Source organism: Tasmannia lanceolata, unplaced genomic scaffold (assembly GCF_043159265.1).
Source record: "Tasmannia lanceolata isolate RefF3 unplaced genomic scaffold, GAP_Taslan_0.1 ptg000019l, whole genome shotgun sequence".
NCBI classification, from domain to species: domain Eukaryota; kingdom Viridiplantae; phylum Streptophyta; class Magnoliopsida; order Canellales; family Winteraceae; genus Tasmannia; species Tasmannia lanceolata.
Window position 1 is genome coordinate 29,835,259 of NW_027518696.1, and position 16,938 is coordinate 29,852,196.

Consider the following 16,938-nt stretch of genomic DNA (forward strand, 5'->3'; position numbering starts at 1 on the left):
TGGCCTCTCCATCAGTTAGATGTCAAGAATGCATTCTTGCACGGTGCTCTGCAGGAAGAGGTATATATGGAGCAACCTCCTGGCTTCGTTGCTCGAGGGAATGCAGAATGTTGTACGTAAGTTACACAAGGCGATATATGGTCCAAAACAATCTCTTCGTGCTTGGTTTGGAAGATTTAGTGAGGCGGTGTTACGATTTGGAATGAAACAATGTGCTGTAGATCACTCAGTGTTCAGCTCTCAGGGCAAAGATGGTAGGATTTTTCTGATTGTGTATGTTGATGATATCATAATTACAGGAAGTGACAGTGTGGGTATGCAGAGGCTGAAGGAGTTCCTTCAGAAGGAATTCTGCACCAAAGACCTTGGTCGTTTGAGATACTTTCTAGGGATAGAGATAGCATATTCACGTATAGGGCTATCTTTATCACAAAGAAAGTATGCACTAGATATATTGGAGGAGACTGGCCTTCTGGGAGCAAAACCAGTTGAGACTCCCATGGATCCGAATGTCAAGCTCTCACTTGATCAGGGGGAGTTACTAAAGGATCCAGGCCGATACAGACGTTTAGTTGGGAGATTGATTTATCTCACTGTCACACGTCCGGATATCGCTTATGCAGTTGGCGTGATGAGTCAGTATATGAGTGCACCACGGATATCTCATTGGTCGGCAGTCATTCAAGTAGTGAAATATCTGAAGAAAGCTCCTGATAGAAGACTCCTCTTCAGAAAGCATAGTCACATGAAGATTGAGGGATACTCTGATGCAGAGTGGGCAGGCTCTCCTGCAGACAGGAGGTCCACGAATGGTTACTGCACTTTTGTTGCCAGTAATTTAGTGTCTTGGAAAAGCAAGAAACAGGAAGTTGTATCAAGGTCAAGTGCAGAGGCTGAGTACAGAGCCATAGCATATACAGGTTGTGAGCTGATCTAGTTGAGGTCATTCATGTCAAAGATTGGGTTACCTGACTCGTCGCCTGTGTCTCTCCACTGTGACAATAAGTCCGCCATTCATATAGCCATGAACCCAGTCTTTCACGAGAGGACAAAACATATAGAGGTGGATTGTCACTTTATTCGTCATCGGATTCAAGAAGGGCAGATTTGCACTGTGTTTACAAGATCAAATGATCAAATAGCGGATATGTTTATAAAACCATTGAGCAGGGTTCGATTAAGTGATTTATGTAACAAGCTGGGAATGTATGATATACATTCTCCAACTTTAGGGGGAGTGTTGGATATCGTAGTATATGTGCGCACCCTCTTTATGGGGGGTATTTATGTCTTTGCATGTATATGAGGTACATATATATATAAATAAATATGTGCGTGAGGGAGATCTCTCTGATTCACGATTTCTCCCCAAAACCTTCTTCTCTTCTCTCTTTACATGTTCGATGTAGCCGTAACAGTTCATATCACCGGAGAAAAGGATATTCCTTTGCTTTCATCTTTGTAATGATATTTGTTCCGTGTTTTATACCTGTTGTTTTCACAATCTATTTTTGTAGGGTTTTTTTACTACTAACATTTTCTTTCTTGCTGATTTGATTCATTAGAAACTTGAGAAACCAAGCCAAGTTGACTCGACTCAACCAAATCAAGTTGCTTATTCGATAAAACTTAGTAAAAATGCCATTTGATCAAGTTATACAGCGAGTATAATTGATTTTTGCTCTAGAAGAACAGTCATGGTGAGTTCAGGTTGACTATTCAATTTTTTGAACCATTCTCAGTCATATACTTGGATTACAATTATTCACTTTTCAAAGTCCAAGTCTAAGATTATGTTTGTCGCATCATTATTATAACTCAACTCAACTCAACAAAGACTTTGTCCCAAACTAGTTGGGGTCGGCTAAATGAATCCTTTAGAGAAAATTCATGAAGAAGATAAAAGGAATCTACCCGGCTCTAATCCTGGTTCTAGTTGGGTTCTTCTACGTGGATCATTTTCTTCCATTCTATCCTATCCAAGGTCATGTTCTCTGTTATGTTCCTAGCTATCAAGTCTTTCTTCACTGTTTCTACCCAAGTTGTTTTTGGTCTACCTCTACCTCTTTTTACTCCATCAATTTGGCACGAGTCGCCTCTTCTCACCGGAGCATCCAAAGGCCTACGTTGGATATGTCCAAACCATCTTAAGCGGTGCTCCCTCATCTTCTCCTCAATTGGTGTCACCCCCACCTTTTTACGAATGTCTTCATTTTTAATTTTATCTAACCTTGTGTAGCCGCACATCCATCTAAGCATTCACATCTCCGCTACACTCATCTTATGCACATGCTACTTCTTGGTGGCCCAACATTCTGAGCCGTACAGCATGGCTGGCCTCACAGCTGAGATGTCGCATCATTATTATGAATTTTAAAAATAGATGTAAACGTCATAATAGTTAATTCCATGGTTTTAAATTTCCACCGAAACTGACACTAAACGACCAAAATGTTGTTATTTCCATCCCCACAGAAATTAATACTGAAACTGAAAAGGAGACATAAATCAAAATTGCAAGTACATCAGTGGTATACTACATCAGTATGTGTTCAATATTTATATTTATACGAATTGCATGTGAAAAGTAATGAAGTGATATGTTCAACCTCGTTTTTTTACTTGGGACAACCCCCTCTAGTGTATTTATGACTACTCTTTTACACTAGAGGGGGTTGTCCCAAGGGAAAAAGCGGCGAATATATCATTTCCCATGTAATATATAAACATTTTTATATAAAAAAAACAAGTGAAGTATGGTATGTAGTGAATTATCAGACATGTGTGACAGTGCATGTCCATGTTTAAAAGGAAACACAACAAGATAGAACGATGGCCATTACTTTCCTCAACGTGAAAAGATACATACCACATCTGCGACAACAAAATCTAGCTCTTTGATAAAATTTTCTCTACGTCGCTCATACTCAGCAGCAGTCTGTAAACACAACCAATATAAGACTATGTCCGTAGTTGGCTATATACTTTACCATACTTTCTAATGAAGACAAACAGAAAATTCAAAAGAAATTCAATCAGGGAGTGCATAAAAAGAATGGAATTGAGATAGATTCATTATAATTCTCTCAGTTAGCTTCACATTTGAAGTATATCTAATGAGAGATAACTAAGCAAATGTGATATATGGTAATCATTGTCATAGCAAGAAAAAAAAGGTAAATTCAAAAAATAAAAGATGAATAAATATGCAAACTACCTGATCATTCCATCAGAAACTACAATGATATTCTTATGGTTACGTCTAAGAAAATTGAAACCACAAACATGCAAAGATCATGATATAAAAATAGAAAAACAAGTGTATAAATCATTTGGTGCCCATGAAAACAATATTGTTAACGCTACATTGAAGAGAGAAGAGAAGCAGGTTTGGGGAGAATGCATGAATGAGAGAGATCACCTCTCATGCACACAATGTATGTATGTGTGTGTGTGCGCGCGCGTGTGCGTGAATACATATGGAAAGACATAAATACCCCTAAACAGGGGATGCGCACATACACACTCATATTTAACACTCCCCTTCAAGCTGGAGTATGTATATCATACATTCCCAGCTTGTTACATAAATCACTCTCTAGCCCTGCTCAACGGGTTTGTAAACATGTCTGCTAGGTGATCACTTGATCTTATAAATACTATGAAAATCTCCTTTTCTTGAACTCAATGACGAATAAAATGGCAATCCACCTCTATGTGTTTTGTCTGCTCATGAAAGACTAGATTCAAGGCTATATGAATGACGGAGTTGTTGTCATAGTGGAGTGACGCCGGTGACGAGTAGGGTAGCCCAATCTGAATGACCTTAACCAGATCAACTCACAACCTATATAGGCCATGGCTCTATACTCAGCTTCTGCACGTGACCTTGATACAACCTAGGTTTTACATTTCGATTTCGGCAGTAATTTCGGGGGTAACCCAAACCGAAATTTTACCTGAAATCCCGAAATTCGGTAAAGGCGCACAAAATGGCGTTTTTTGGGCCAAAATTTTGGTAATTTTGACTGAAATTCTGTAAAGGATTAAAAAATTAATATTTTATTGGAAATTTCGATGAAATTTTGGCGAAATTTACGAGAAATTTTGATTTCAAAAAGTTTCGATTTCCGTCCTCACTGAAATCCGAAATTTCGGATTTCGGCCGAAATTTAAAACCTTGGATACAACTTCCTGTTTTTTGGCTTTTCCAAGACACTAAGTTCCCTCCAACAAACATACAGTAGCCATTTGTGGACCTCCTGTCTGCAGGAGATCTTGCCCAGCCTCAATCCTCATGTGATTATGTTTTCTGAAGAGTCCTTTACTAGAACTCTAGAAGCTTTCTTCAGGTATTTCACTATCTAAATAATTGCCGACCAATGAGATGTCTGTGGTGCACTCATATACTGTCTAGCCACACCAACTGCATAAGCGATATCCGGACGTGTAACAATGAGGTAAATCAGCCTCCCGACTAAGCGTCTGTATCTTCTTGGATCCTCTAGTAACTGACCTGATCAAATAGTAGTTTGGGAAGGAAATCAAGGAGAGTAATGGCGGTAGTAGTTCGAGAGTAATGGAGGTAGTAGTTCGGGACAAATGGTGGTAGTAGTTTCTGGAGTGACTAATGGCGGTAGTAGTTTGCAAGAGAGAGAGGGTTAGGGTTAGGGCTGGGTTGCTACACTCGGTTAGGGTTAGGTTAGGGTGCGGCAATGCTTTAGGGTTAGTGGTTTACCTTAATGGTGATCTTCGATCTTCTTCAATCTTCAATGCGATCAAAGCTCTGACACCATGTTAACGCTACATTGAAGAGAGAAGAGAAGAAGGTTTGGGGAGAATGCATGAATGAGAGAGATCACCTCTCACGCACACTGTGTGTGTGTGTGTGTGTGTGTGTATATATACGTGAATACATATGGAAAGACATAAATACCCCTCAACAAGGGATGCGCACATACACACTCATATTCAACAAATATCAATGTTAAGAAACTTTGCAATCACGAAGAAAATCACTAACCATAATCATAAAAGAAATGATGTTATTGACATGTGTTAGTATCAAACATTAAATTAAAATTACATCTGATATGCGTAGAGAACCAATAGTAGAAGAATCTGCCTTTTTTTTTAATGATAGGAAACTTAATTAATCAAAGAAAAGAACGAGATGGTCAGTACAAGAAGAGAAAAACATAATTCCAAAACAGAAGGCACAAGAAACAGATTCGAGGAGGAATGAAATAGAATAATTCCAAAGCTTCCTTGGCCGCACCCCCCTAGCTAAGCTATCGACTACAAAATTTGCGGATCTTCTGGCACGACGGAAAACAATAGAAGAAGACCCAATCCGATCAAACATCTCATCAAAGTATCGAGCGAATCTCCATGGATAAGGAGAGGAGTCATTAAGCTAGTGAATTGCATTTAATGAATCCCTTTCCACCACTACTAAATCAAGCGACTCTTTATCAAGAAGCTTAAGGCCTTGATGCACTGCACGCACCTCGGCCTCATTGGCGCAGCAATCCCAATGGGACCCGCAAACGCATAAACCACCTCTCCTGACTCATTTCTCAGCACACCCCCAACACCAACAGGCCAGGTTTCCCAAGGCTGGACCCATCAAAGTTTAATTTTACCTGGCCATTTGGCGGAGGTTCCCAACATTTTTAAGGTTTTAGCTTGCCATTTGGTGGAGGTTCTCACTTCTCAGGGCCGGGATTCCCATGGTAGAAGAATCTACCTTTAAGATAAGAATTATCTACCCCAAGTATCTTTTTTCTTTTTCATTTTTTTATTATTGATAAAAAAAGATAATTAGAGGGTGAGCCTTGACGCAACGGTAAGGTTGCTCCATTGTGACCTGGTGGTCACGGGTTCGAGTCACGGAAACAACCTCTTTGCAAAGCAGGGGTAAGGCTGCATACATCTAGCCCTCCCCAGACGCTGCAATGGCGGGAGCCTCGTGCACTAGGCCACCCTTTTTTTGATAAAGAAGAAATTTGAGGAAGAAATTTTCAAGTACTTTCAATGTGCATTTAGGGCGATGAGGAAATTTATGTTGATATTCGTTTCCTCCCTGCCAAAGTTAAGGTGGACCTGGATGTTGCCTTTACAAAAGATGAGGTTCAGGCAGCTATCTTTAGCATGGATAAACACAAAGTCCAGCATCCTGATGGTTTCTTGTTTAGATTATTCCAAAAGTTTTTGAAATCCCTAAGGGCAACCCAAGAGGGGGGTAAATTGGGTAATTAAAATTTTCAATCAAATTTAATTAAGATTTTGAAAACAATATAACTTTAAATCTAATCCTTGTTCAATTAAGCATAAAAATAAATTAAGGTTAGATGTTACCAAACACCCAAAGGAGGCAAGAATGAGAGAGCAAGGAGACCACACAAAGATTTAGAGTGGTTCGGTCACAAACGGACATACTCCACTACCCAAGTATTTTAGTCTTTCCTTGGGATTTTCCTTCACTAAAATAAGACTCCAAACGCCGAGTCCCAAGCTTTACAAAGTACACCGCCTCCAAGGGAACAAACCCTCTTGGCAAACCGCATCCAAGAAGATCAACCATTTTCACACACCGCCTCCAAGGGAATCACTTCTCTTTGTGAACCGCCTCCAAGGAGATTAACCCTCTTCGCCAACCGTCTCCAAGGGAATTACTCCTCTTTGTGCTGGATTCACCATTGTTGTTGGGCCGACTTGTAGACCCCGATTACAATGAATAGGAAGAAGATGGAAGCTCACTCAATGCCTCTTGATAGGCTAATACAAACAATAAATAGCTCACAATCTCTCCAGAAGATTACACCAATAAAGCCCTATGGAGATCCTCTTGTTGAATGTAAAATACACAAATCAAAGTATATAAGAGAATTTAAGAAAAACCTTAAATTTGAAAGTGTAAGCTCAAAAAGATGTGAAATGATCTTGTAAAAGGTGATTTAGAAGGTTAAGGATAGGGTATAAATAGCCCAAGCAAAGACATTACCATTTGGGGGCAAAACCATAAAAATAACGGGCCAAAAAAAAGTAAGCCGTGCAAGTCCCAACGGCTACTTTGCCAGACGGGGGTGATCGACCGGGGTGTCGCGGTCGCCCGCTGAGGGCTTTCTGGACTTTTTTTTTTTTCTAAAATATATCCGCGGTCGGCCGAACCTATGGCGGTCAACCTTCGAGACCTATCTGGATAGGTCCGAATTTTCCAGAAGCCCATCCGCAGTCGACCGGGGTTGCCTCGGTCGACCGGCCCACTTTCATCGGGTAGATGCTGGAGTTCCAACATCCATCCCGTGATCACTCGGGAGACCCAGGTCTACCGGCCCTGTTTTGAAAACTTATTTTTATATGATTGAATCTTAGGGCTTTGGGCGAAGGTCTTTGGGCTTTTGTCCAAGGTTTTCAAACATGTGTGGGTGGTTTTCAAAGATGTCAAGTTTGTTTTGCAAACCATTTCGAAACTGTAAGCCCAAGGGATCCCATTCGTTAATCATTCATCTTACCTTCTTGTTTTGATGCTAGCAAACCAAATTGATTAGCATTTACGGACTGATGTGTTGCTTTGAGGTGTTGTGTTGAATACAGGATTTTCATGTCATAATCGCCATTACACAACTCTTCACAACACATGACTTGTGGATCAAGGATCAAAGGAACTAAGAGCTTGCACCTACATTGGAGTCATCCTCATTTGAAGATGCTCAAGTAAAGAAACTCAACATGAAGATCCCACAAGTTCCTAAGCAAGTGTCAAGAAGGAGCTTAGAACTGAACATACCATTGATGACACCTCATGCACCTCACTACATGCAGTGAAGATTGGAGGATGTCACAAGAGCCAAGACAAGGTCAAGATGTTCACCCAAGCCGAAGAAGTCTAAGAAAGTGCAAAGGAGCCAAGACATTCCAAGAAGACTCAAGATTCTTATTTTTAGAATGTATTTGGAGTCCTCTTGATTTTATGTTTAAATGCACTTTCAAAAGGTTTTCGAATGGTTTTTATACTTAACATTTTACATCTTTGAAAACCATCAACACACCCAAGAATGTGTTTGAAAACCTTGGACTTAAGCCCAAAGACCATTGCCCAAAAGCCCCTGGATTTTAAAGTTAGAATGGAATTTCACTCAGGGCCGGTCGACCACGGGATGGAACCTGGAAATCCAAGCCATCACGAATTTTACCGGGCCGGCCGACCGGGTTAAGCCGAGCGACCGCGGATGCACTTCGGTTTCAAACAGAACAATCCAATTTGGTCTAGGACGAGCAACCACCATAGGTCGGTCGACCCGGATAGGTTTTACGAGCCAAATTTTTTAGCAAATAGTTAGCACTCGTCGGGCGACCGCCATGTGGCCGGTCGACCGCGACGGTAAAAAATTTGAAAATAGAATAAGGCGCCCGATAGGGGCGGACAACCGTCGTAGCCCGGTCGACCGCCGCGGTCAAGCAAACTAGCCGTTGGGGCGTTTTCTACTTGACTTTTTCAAGCCGTTTATTTACAGTTTTACCCCAAACGGTCATATTTTCAAATACACTATATATACATCATTAAAACCTATCTCTACAAGCTTTTGAACATTTGAGAAAGATCAAATCCCATTTCTCTTTGAGCTTCAACCTTATATTTCAAAAGCTAAAAACTTCTTTGATATTCCATTTCTACATGTTATCAAGATGCACTCCATAGGGCTTTTATTTGTTTATTTCTTAGAGTGATTGTGAGCTTCAATGTTGTAATCAGTCTATTAAGGGGCAAGAGAGTTTTTATTTTTCTTTGTTCTTCATGTGAGGGTCTCCTCTTTGTTTACCAGAGTTTTTAATCTGGTAAAGATGATTCCATTAAAGAAAGAAATGAGACCGAGGAGGTCCCATAAAAGACAGAAGTGCTATAGGCACAAGAAGGGAAGGAAAAAAGATACAACAAAGAGAAATAGCTCTAGGCAAATCAGAGAGGAAGATAATCAAAGAGTTTCGGGCTCTTCTTTGAAATTCCCTCTCTAGCTAATCTGTCAGCCTCACCATTTACGGAGCGTCTCATGTGGGAAAAAGATATAGACGTCGTCCCAATCCTATCTTGAATTTCATCAAAGAGGTGGGCAAACCTCCAAGCAACAGGGTGTGAGCCGTTAAGCCACCCAATGATGTTTAGCGAATCACCTTCGACCACTACCTTGTTCAAATCTTCCCCCTCTAGCCATATAACTCCTTGGTAGACGGCTCGCACTTCTGCTTCATTTGAATCTACCACACCAATAGGGCCCGCAAAAGGCTATTTTACTGCTCCCTGATCATCCCTTAGAATACCCCCAACACCTAATGGACCAGGATTTCCCAAACTAGACCCATAGAAGTTAAGTTTCAGGAAGCCATTAGGGTTGGGAGGGGGGGCGACTACTGTTGAACTACCTCAGAAATGCTGCTAGATCCATTACAGATTTCTTTCACCACATTCCGTCAGTCATAAGCAGAGATGAACCTAAAGCATGGCAATATTTTCACCCAAGAGATTGTAATGGCTATCACCTTATTAAATAGGAAATGAGCTCCCTTTGAGAAGCCCTTGAAAATCCTCGCATTTCTTTAGTTCCATAAAACCCATATTTTTTCTGAAAAAGTAACAAATTTCATTCCCATGGTCAAAACATACATTGTGATGGGGACAAGATGTCCCCCATACAAAGAAGAAGACCACTATTATAACCCCAAGGCCATTACAAGGGAAAAAAAATGTCAAGCCCCCATATTCTCCTCCGACACGTTGACAAAAACACTAGTTTCAGAAAGTTGGGTCCCCTCCTTAGCAAGGCCATCAGCCATTGAATTTGCCGTGCGACGCATATGATGAATGATTGGTTTGATACACGGGATCAAGTCAAGGATCTCATCCAGGATATGAGCGAGCCGCCAAGGTCCTGAGCATCGATTCTTGGCCCATGCAATTACATTATCCGAGTCACCCTCAACAATAAGAGGGCCATGATTGTGGTTGACGTACCATTGTAGTCCAAACAAATGCACTCTCGCCTCAGCTTCATTTGCGTCACAAATACTAGTGTTGCCAGAAAAGGACATTACTACCATAACGGCAGAGTTCCAAATAACATCACCAATTCCGGCGGCCCCTGGATTACCAAGTGAGCTCCCATTAAAATTTAGTTTTAGCCAACCGTCCGGTGGTGGTTCCCAGTGGGGTGCTTCCTTTTGATGATGAACACGCTCGTTAATGACCGTCATCCATAAAACCCATAATGTCGCAAGGAAAGAAACTTGTCAAAGAATTTTACCTTTTTTCCTCCAAGGAGCCCGAGCCCAACTCTCCAATAGATCTAAGATTTTTGCTTGGAACACCCAAGCAATCTCAAATCATTCTAATAACCTGCCCCACACCTCTCTAGCCACCTTACAATGTACAAGAAGATGATCCACAGATTCTCCATCCTCGATACATAGAGCACAATGAACTATGATCATGAATTTTCTATGTCGCGGCGCTTATTCTATTCCAAAGATGAATTATGGGCTAGGGAGGTCTACTCCAAATACCAATCGGAAGGCGGTAACCTATTGTTTGGACTATGGACCTCCTGGAAAATGTATCCGTCTCCTTTTCCGAGAACATTTCCCATTATGTCAGTAACGGAAAGGATACCCTCATTTGGCTGGATAACTGAACCAAAAATTTCACTTTCTCCTTGGCGTTCCTCAACCTGTTCGCCAAGGTCGTTAACCCAGTGGATATGACTGCTACTTACATTTTCTTTTTTAAGTCTGAAATTTCATGCATAACAGATTCTGAATTTTTTCACACGATCATAAAAAGAATTCCAACAAGTGATGAATTCCTAGGTATAAAAATCAGTGGGTAGTAACTGCAATTTTAAGATTAAATCCTACTTGCATTAGTAAAGAACCATGGTCTCCTATAAAGGCCTACATTATGCTTGACAGAAAGGGGTTAACTCAACTCAACTCAACTCAACAATGATTTTGTCCCAAACTAGTTGGGGTCGGCTAAATGAATCCTTTAGAAAAATTTCATGAAGAAGGTGAAACGAATCTACCCAGCTCTAATCCTAGCTCTAGTTGGGTTCTTCTACGTGGATCATTTTCTTCCATTCTATCCTATCCAACAAAGTCATGTTCTATGTTATGTTCCTAGCTATCAAGTCTTTCCTCACTGTTTCTACCCAAGTTGTTTTCGGTCTTCCCCTACCTCTTTTTACTCCATCAATTTGGCACAAGTCGCCTCTTCTCACTGGAGCATCCAAAGGCCTACGTTGGATATGTCCAAACCATCTTAAGCGGTGCTCTCTCATCTTCTCCTCAATTGGTGCCAACCCCACCTTTTTATGAATGTCTTCATTTTTAACTCTATCTAACCTCATGTGGCTGCACATCCATCTAAGCATTCGCATTTCCGCTACACTCATCTTATGCACATGCTGCTTCTTGGTGGCCCAACATTCTGAGCCGTACAGCATGACTGGCCTCACAGCTGTCTTATAAAACTTTCCCTTCAACTTGGTAGGGATTTTACGGTCACACAGAACTCCTGAGGCAAGCTTCCACTTCAACCAACCTGCTCTTATTCTATGGTTAACATCCTCTTCAATCTCTCCTTCCTTATGTAGAATTGAACCAAGATAGCGAAAGATATCACTCGTAGGTACCTCCTGTCCCGTCATATTTACTACATCCTCGTCCCGCCTCCTTACATTACTAAAGTTGCACTCCATATACTCTGTCTTAGTCCTACTCAATCTAAAACCTTTGGATTCCAAAGTAGTTCTCCATAACTCTAACTTAGCATTAACTCCTGCTTTGGTTTCGTCGATTAATACTATGTCATCTGCAAATAACATACACCACAGCACCTCGTCCTGGATACCCTCCGTAAGCTCATCCATAACTAGAGTAAAAAGTTAAGGGCTTAGAGCTGATCCTTGGTGCAGTCTTATTGTAATTGGAAACTCACTAGATGTGCCATCTGTGGTTCTGACACTCGTTACAGAAAGGGATAACATATCTAAAATTTTAACGTAGAGGATCCTCTTAAAAAAGAACTTAACTCCACTCTCAATTGATTTGATCTAGTCAACCAATGCAAAATTATGTCTACAAGACTATTTATTGAAGATGCAAATTCAAGGAAACCTATTGGGAAAGTAAATAAGAAAATGTTTCTTCTTATCCTTAGGATGCATGAATCTTCATTTAATACCTTTTCAAAATGCCTAATACATGGGAAGATGATGGATCACCATTTCAAAATTTACGACAAATGCTAACATTCCCAATTAATTTGATTGATAAGGGGTGAGATAAATCCATCATCCAAACAATACATTTAAAGTTGAATTCCTTGAAGATGAACACAAAACATCCCATTTCAATCCTGTTAAAAAAAATCCATTTCAATCTTCCCCAATATACGGAAGGGATGAGATAGATCCATCATCAAACCAATTACGAATAATGTCTCAGAGCGTTGCTATGGTTTATCTCCGATATGGAGGGTTTTCCTAGGTTTATTTTGTGTCTGTCTTAACCATGAAGAGGTTTCATTGGTTGGTACTATGAAGGTGTGATGGAGAAACACGGTTGATATGGCTATCATATTACAATACAACCCATATTTTGTTTCATAAAATTCTCCGGAAATGAGACATATCGAAGAACCTATCAACTATAAAAACGATAGACTCAAATCTCCTAGCAGTCCTGACTATAAGAGAATATATAATAGTGCTGGGAGTTTGACTTTTGATGGACTGACTTACCCTGCACTGGGTCACACAAACTATCCCCACATAATTCCCATAAAGTACATTTTTGTCATCCTCACCTTCATGAGATTGCCCATTCACCTCCTTATGTGGAGCACCTTCATCATTCTCACATTCTCTCATTCACAATCATTTCTATCCTAATCATCTACAGGTTACGCTAAATTGGACTGAGGATTGAATGCCCTAGTTGACAATCTAGTGATCTGTAGCCTAGTTCACCACATGTGAAATATTTAAGCGTACTATCTTGTGGTTCGGATCCTAAAAGTCTATGCCTCACACTCGTCTCACCTACAGGTGATCTCATGGCCAAACTCTTAGGAGCAAGAGCGGGGTTCGAGCAACTAGCCATAAGGCCTTTACTGGTTGAGGTAGAAGGGAATTTGTTAGTGTCCTTTTGCCTTGCCATGCCTTTCCTTGCCTTTCCTTGCCTTTCCTTGCATAGATGGATCGACTGTGCATGTAAGCCTAGGAGTCGTGGCATTCTTGGGAGCCTTAAGCGCAAGATATATGCAAACGCAATTCAAGGAAACTTTAATCTCACCTAACATGTCTGTGTTGATTCAATGTAGCCTGAGTGCTCCGTTGTCATGCCCCTCGAGGTTGGACTCGATGTTGCCCAGGATGTGAGACATTGGCCCTATTAGCTATGGTTGAAAGTAGATAATTCGACATGCAGTAGAACCCTACGGACTCTTGTAAAGACCGACCCTACGAGGGTCCGTTAAGTATTTAATAGTTAATAAATCTTGTCTGTAGATCCCTCTTGATCGATGGTCGAATGAATTAAAATTGAAATCAGAGCCTTTCGAAGCATCAGATCAACCATTGGACCTCTTGGATCTTCGATCAGGCTCAAATGGAAGCAAGATTGTATCATCCGAGCATCGATCATGCCTTAATTATCTAATTAGCGGATGGGATGGAAATAAATGGACCATATTTCATCTATGTGTAATTTAATTTATTATATAGCTTTAATTGACAAAAAATCTGAGAGAGATTTCCACCAATAGGGGACGAGATATGACCGTAAGACAAAGTAGGAGAGAAATATTATTCTATTTTAACTCTTATTTTCGTGACTTAAATTGTAGCTAAATTTTGAGGCACCAAATCTTGTCCGTTTGACTTGATTTTGGTCCCATTGGATGGGTTTTTCGAATACCTATCCAACGGACCCAAGATTTAGCGATTCGGACGTGATTTGAGTAAGTTATAACCATTTTTCTGTTAGGGTTAGGCATAGCGACGAATTTTGTCTTATTAGGCAACTTTTAGGTTGTTTTATTTAAAAAAGATAAAATCTAAAAGCTTCCTAATAATTTATTATTCATTTAAGGAAAGAAAAGAGTCCCATAAGAGTTATGATATTCATGAAAGTAAAGAAAATTGGAAAGAAAAGATTAAGGAAAGCTTTGATTGGTGGAAAAGAATCGCATCCAAATTGGGAACTTTCCCACCCCTTCTCTATAAAAATAGATGGACGCCTCTCTCTCCCTCTCAAATTCACGTTAAGAGAGAGAGAGAGAGAGGTACGGCCAAGTGGGGAAAAAAAGAGAAAGAGAAAGAAAGAGAGAAAGAAAAAGAGAGAGGAAGGAAGAAAAGAAAAAGAAAGAAAGAAAGAGAGGAACAGAGAAGGGAAGGAGAATGAGAAAAGAAAGATCTAGGGTTCTTCGTAACTCGTCGGGTAAGTGCCAAAACACGTCATTTTGTGTGTTTTTCTCTTCAATTAGTATAGAAATTGATCAAGAACCACTATTTCAATAATAATAATGATAAAAACTCAGATTTGGGATCCCTTTTGTACCCATGTAGGTGCAAAAACGAAATTGATAACCGCACATGCTAATCTTGTCTTATTTAAAAATTAAAGGAATTATGGTGAAAAACTAATAGAAAATAACTTAGAATAAAGTATACTTGATGGAAAATTTGTAAATTTATAGATCTGACCCAAAAATTGTGAAATTGATAATCGCACAAAGTCGGTTCGTCCTATTAGAAATTTAAAGGTATTAATTTTAGAACTTTATGAGAATTACGAAGGACATGTTATATACGCTGGGATTTCAGATTTAAAAAACAGATTTAATGAGTTTTATGTTTTGATAACGGCACCAAATTCCTTCGTCCTATCCTATTTGAAATTTTAAGGAGTTAATAATTAATTTTCAGCTGTGAAATATCTAATTTACTATACTTTCTAATTCTAGATTTTTAGATTTTTCAGAGTTTATTTATGCTGATTTTCAGTTTTTGTTTGTTTCATTAAAGACAAAAATTAGTTCATCTTACTCAAAAATTTTAAAGATTTAGGGCTGATATTTATACAGATTGTTTTAAATAAATAGATATTTTAATTCTAAGATTTTTAAAGATTTTCGCTGATTTTCAGCAAAAAACAGTTTTGATAATTGCACAAAACTGGTTCGTCTTATTTGAAAATTTTGATAATTTAGCTGTCAGATTTTGTAGATATGTAAGTATGGTAAAAAAAGGTTTTATTTGTATGTATATAACAATAGGTTGGGAGTTTAAAGTTGGAAAAGTTAAAAAAAGGTAAAATACCTAGCTTAGAGATAACTTATGAAAAGATCTAAAGTTAGGGGTGTCATACAGAACTAATAGTGAAAACTTAGATCATTCGTGTGGCCTTTTTGCAGACAGTATTCGCCCCTCACTTCAAGGATCATTAAATTCGTTCGGTAGCAAGTTAAGGCAAGTATTGGTTTTGTCACGCCCCCAAGCCACACACACACATATTCACAACAAGGCTTAAGGGTGCGACAACACCGTACACCTGCAAAGCAAGCTTCACAAGCATACAAGGCTACCAAAGCAAATATCAAAACCATCTGCAATAATCTTGTTGGATATATGTAGTAAGCCTGAGGGCATAGTTGTAATTATGCTTATTCATTATTAATAAATATATTAGTGAGGGGGAGATCATCTCTCTAACTCACTTTTTCTCTTCCCAACTTCTCTCTCAACATGGTATCAGAGCCCTAGGGTTTCTGATCCCTAGGAAAACCCATAGCCTCCATCTTCTACATCTTCCACCATCATCTTCCCAAAACCCTAACCCTATCCACCATCATCTCCTTCAACTCTCACCTCTACCCTAACCCTAACCCACGATCCCCCACACTCAGTACCTCTTCCCACGCCCCCCTCTCTGTCCCCTCGTCCACCCTCCCTCTTTCCAACGCCCCCCACCCCCCCCAACCCGCCTCCATCTCCCTAATCCTCACCCTTGTTTTGTGTCCGTTATCTTCCCCGGAAAAACCCAAACCCTAAACCTAATCCTCACCCTTGTTTTTTGTCCGTTATCTTCCCCGGAAAAACCCAAACCCTAATCCTATCCCTCCCTCTCCACCCCGCCCCTCCCCAACCTCCTTTCCGGAAAAACCCAAACCCTAAACCTAATCCTCACCCTTGTTTTTTGTCCGTTATCTTCCCCGGAAAAACCCAAACCCTAATCCTATCCCTCCCTCTCCACCCCGCCCCTCCCCAACCTCCTTGGCCACGACCCTCCGAAAAAAAATTTCCCGGCTCTCTTGATTTGCACCCCCCAAAAAAATTCCCAGAAAATATTTTCCAGTTTTTTGAACTGGCACCCCCCAAAAATAACTTCCCTGGAAAAAATTTTCTACATTCCTTGATTTGGACCCCCAAGCAAATTTTTTTTTCCCAGCCCCTCAATTCCTGGGTTTTCGGGTAAGCCTCCACTGATCTATGTGCTGAAGACTTTTTTCTGTCTTTCGTTCTCGCCTAGCCTCTCTATGGGTCTCTCTCTGCACTTAGTCTTTCTTGTGCGATCCTTCTATGAGCTTCTTGGTGGATTAGTTAGTTCGACTTTATCTTTTCTTTTCTACGTCTCTTCGTTGGTGCCCTTGGTTGTGGTTTCTTTGTTTCTCGACCTCTGACCTTTGTTGTCCTGATGGACCCTCCTGTCATCGTTGATCCATCTCTTGGCATGACCACTGAGGTTCATGCTTATACCACACCGTCGGTTCCTTCTTCATCGTCTCATCCTACCTTGGCACCTGTGGAGGGTTCACACCCACAGTTAAATATTGCCAAGTTTGATGGAACTAACTACCTACCATGGAAAGTTGCAGTTGAG

At 40.3% G+C, this 16,938-nt stretch overlaps 1 protein-coding gene across 1 annotated transcript in view; it reads right to left on the reverse strand.

Annotated features, from left to right (window-relative positions):
• LOC143852730 (protein RETICULATA-RELATED 4, chloroplastic-like) overlaps positions 1-16,938 on the reverse strand; it is a 76,243-nt gene that overhangs the window by 24,152 nt on the left and 35,153 nt on the right. The window contains exon 2 of the mRNA XM_077362301.1: positions 2,870-2,938. Within this exon, the coding sequence (XP_077218416.1) occupies positions 2,870-2,938 (69 nt within the window). The remainder of the gene's footprint in view (positions 1-2,869; positions 2,939-16,938) is intronic.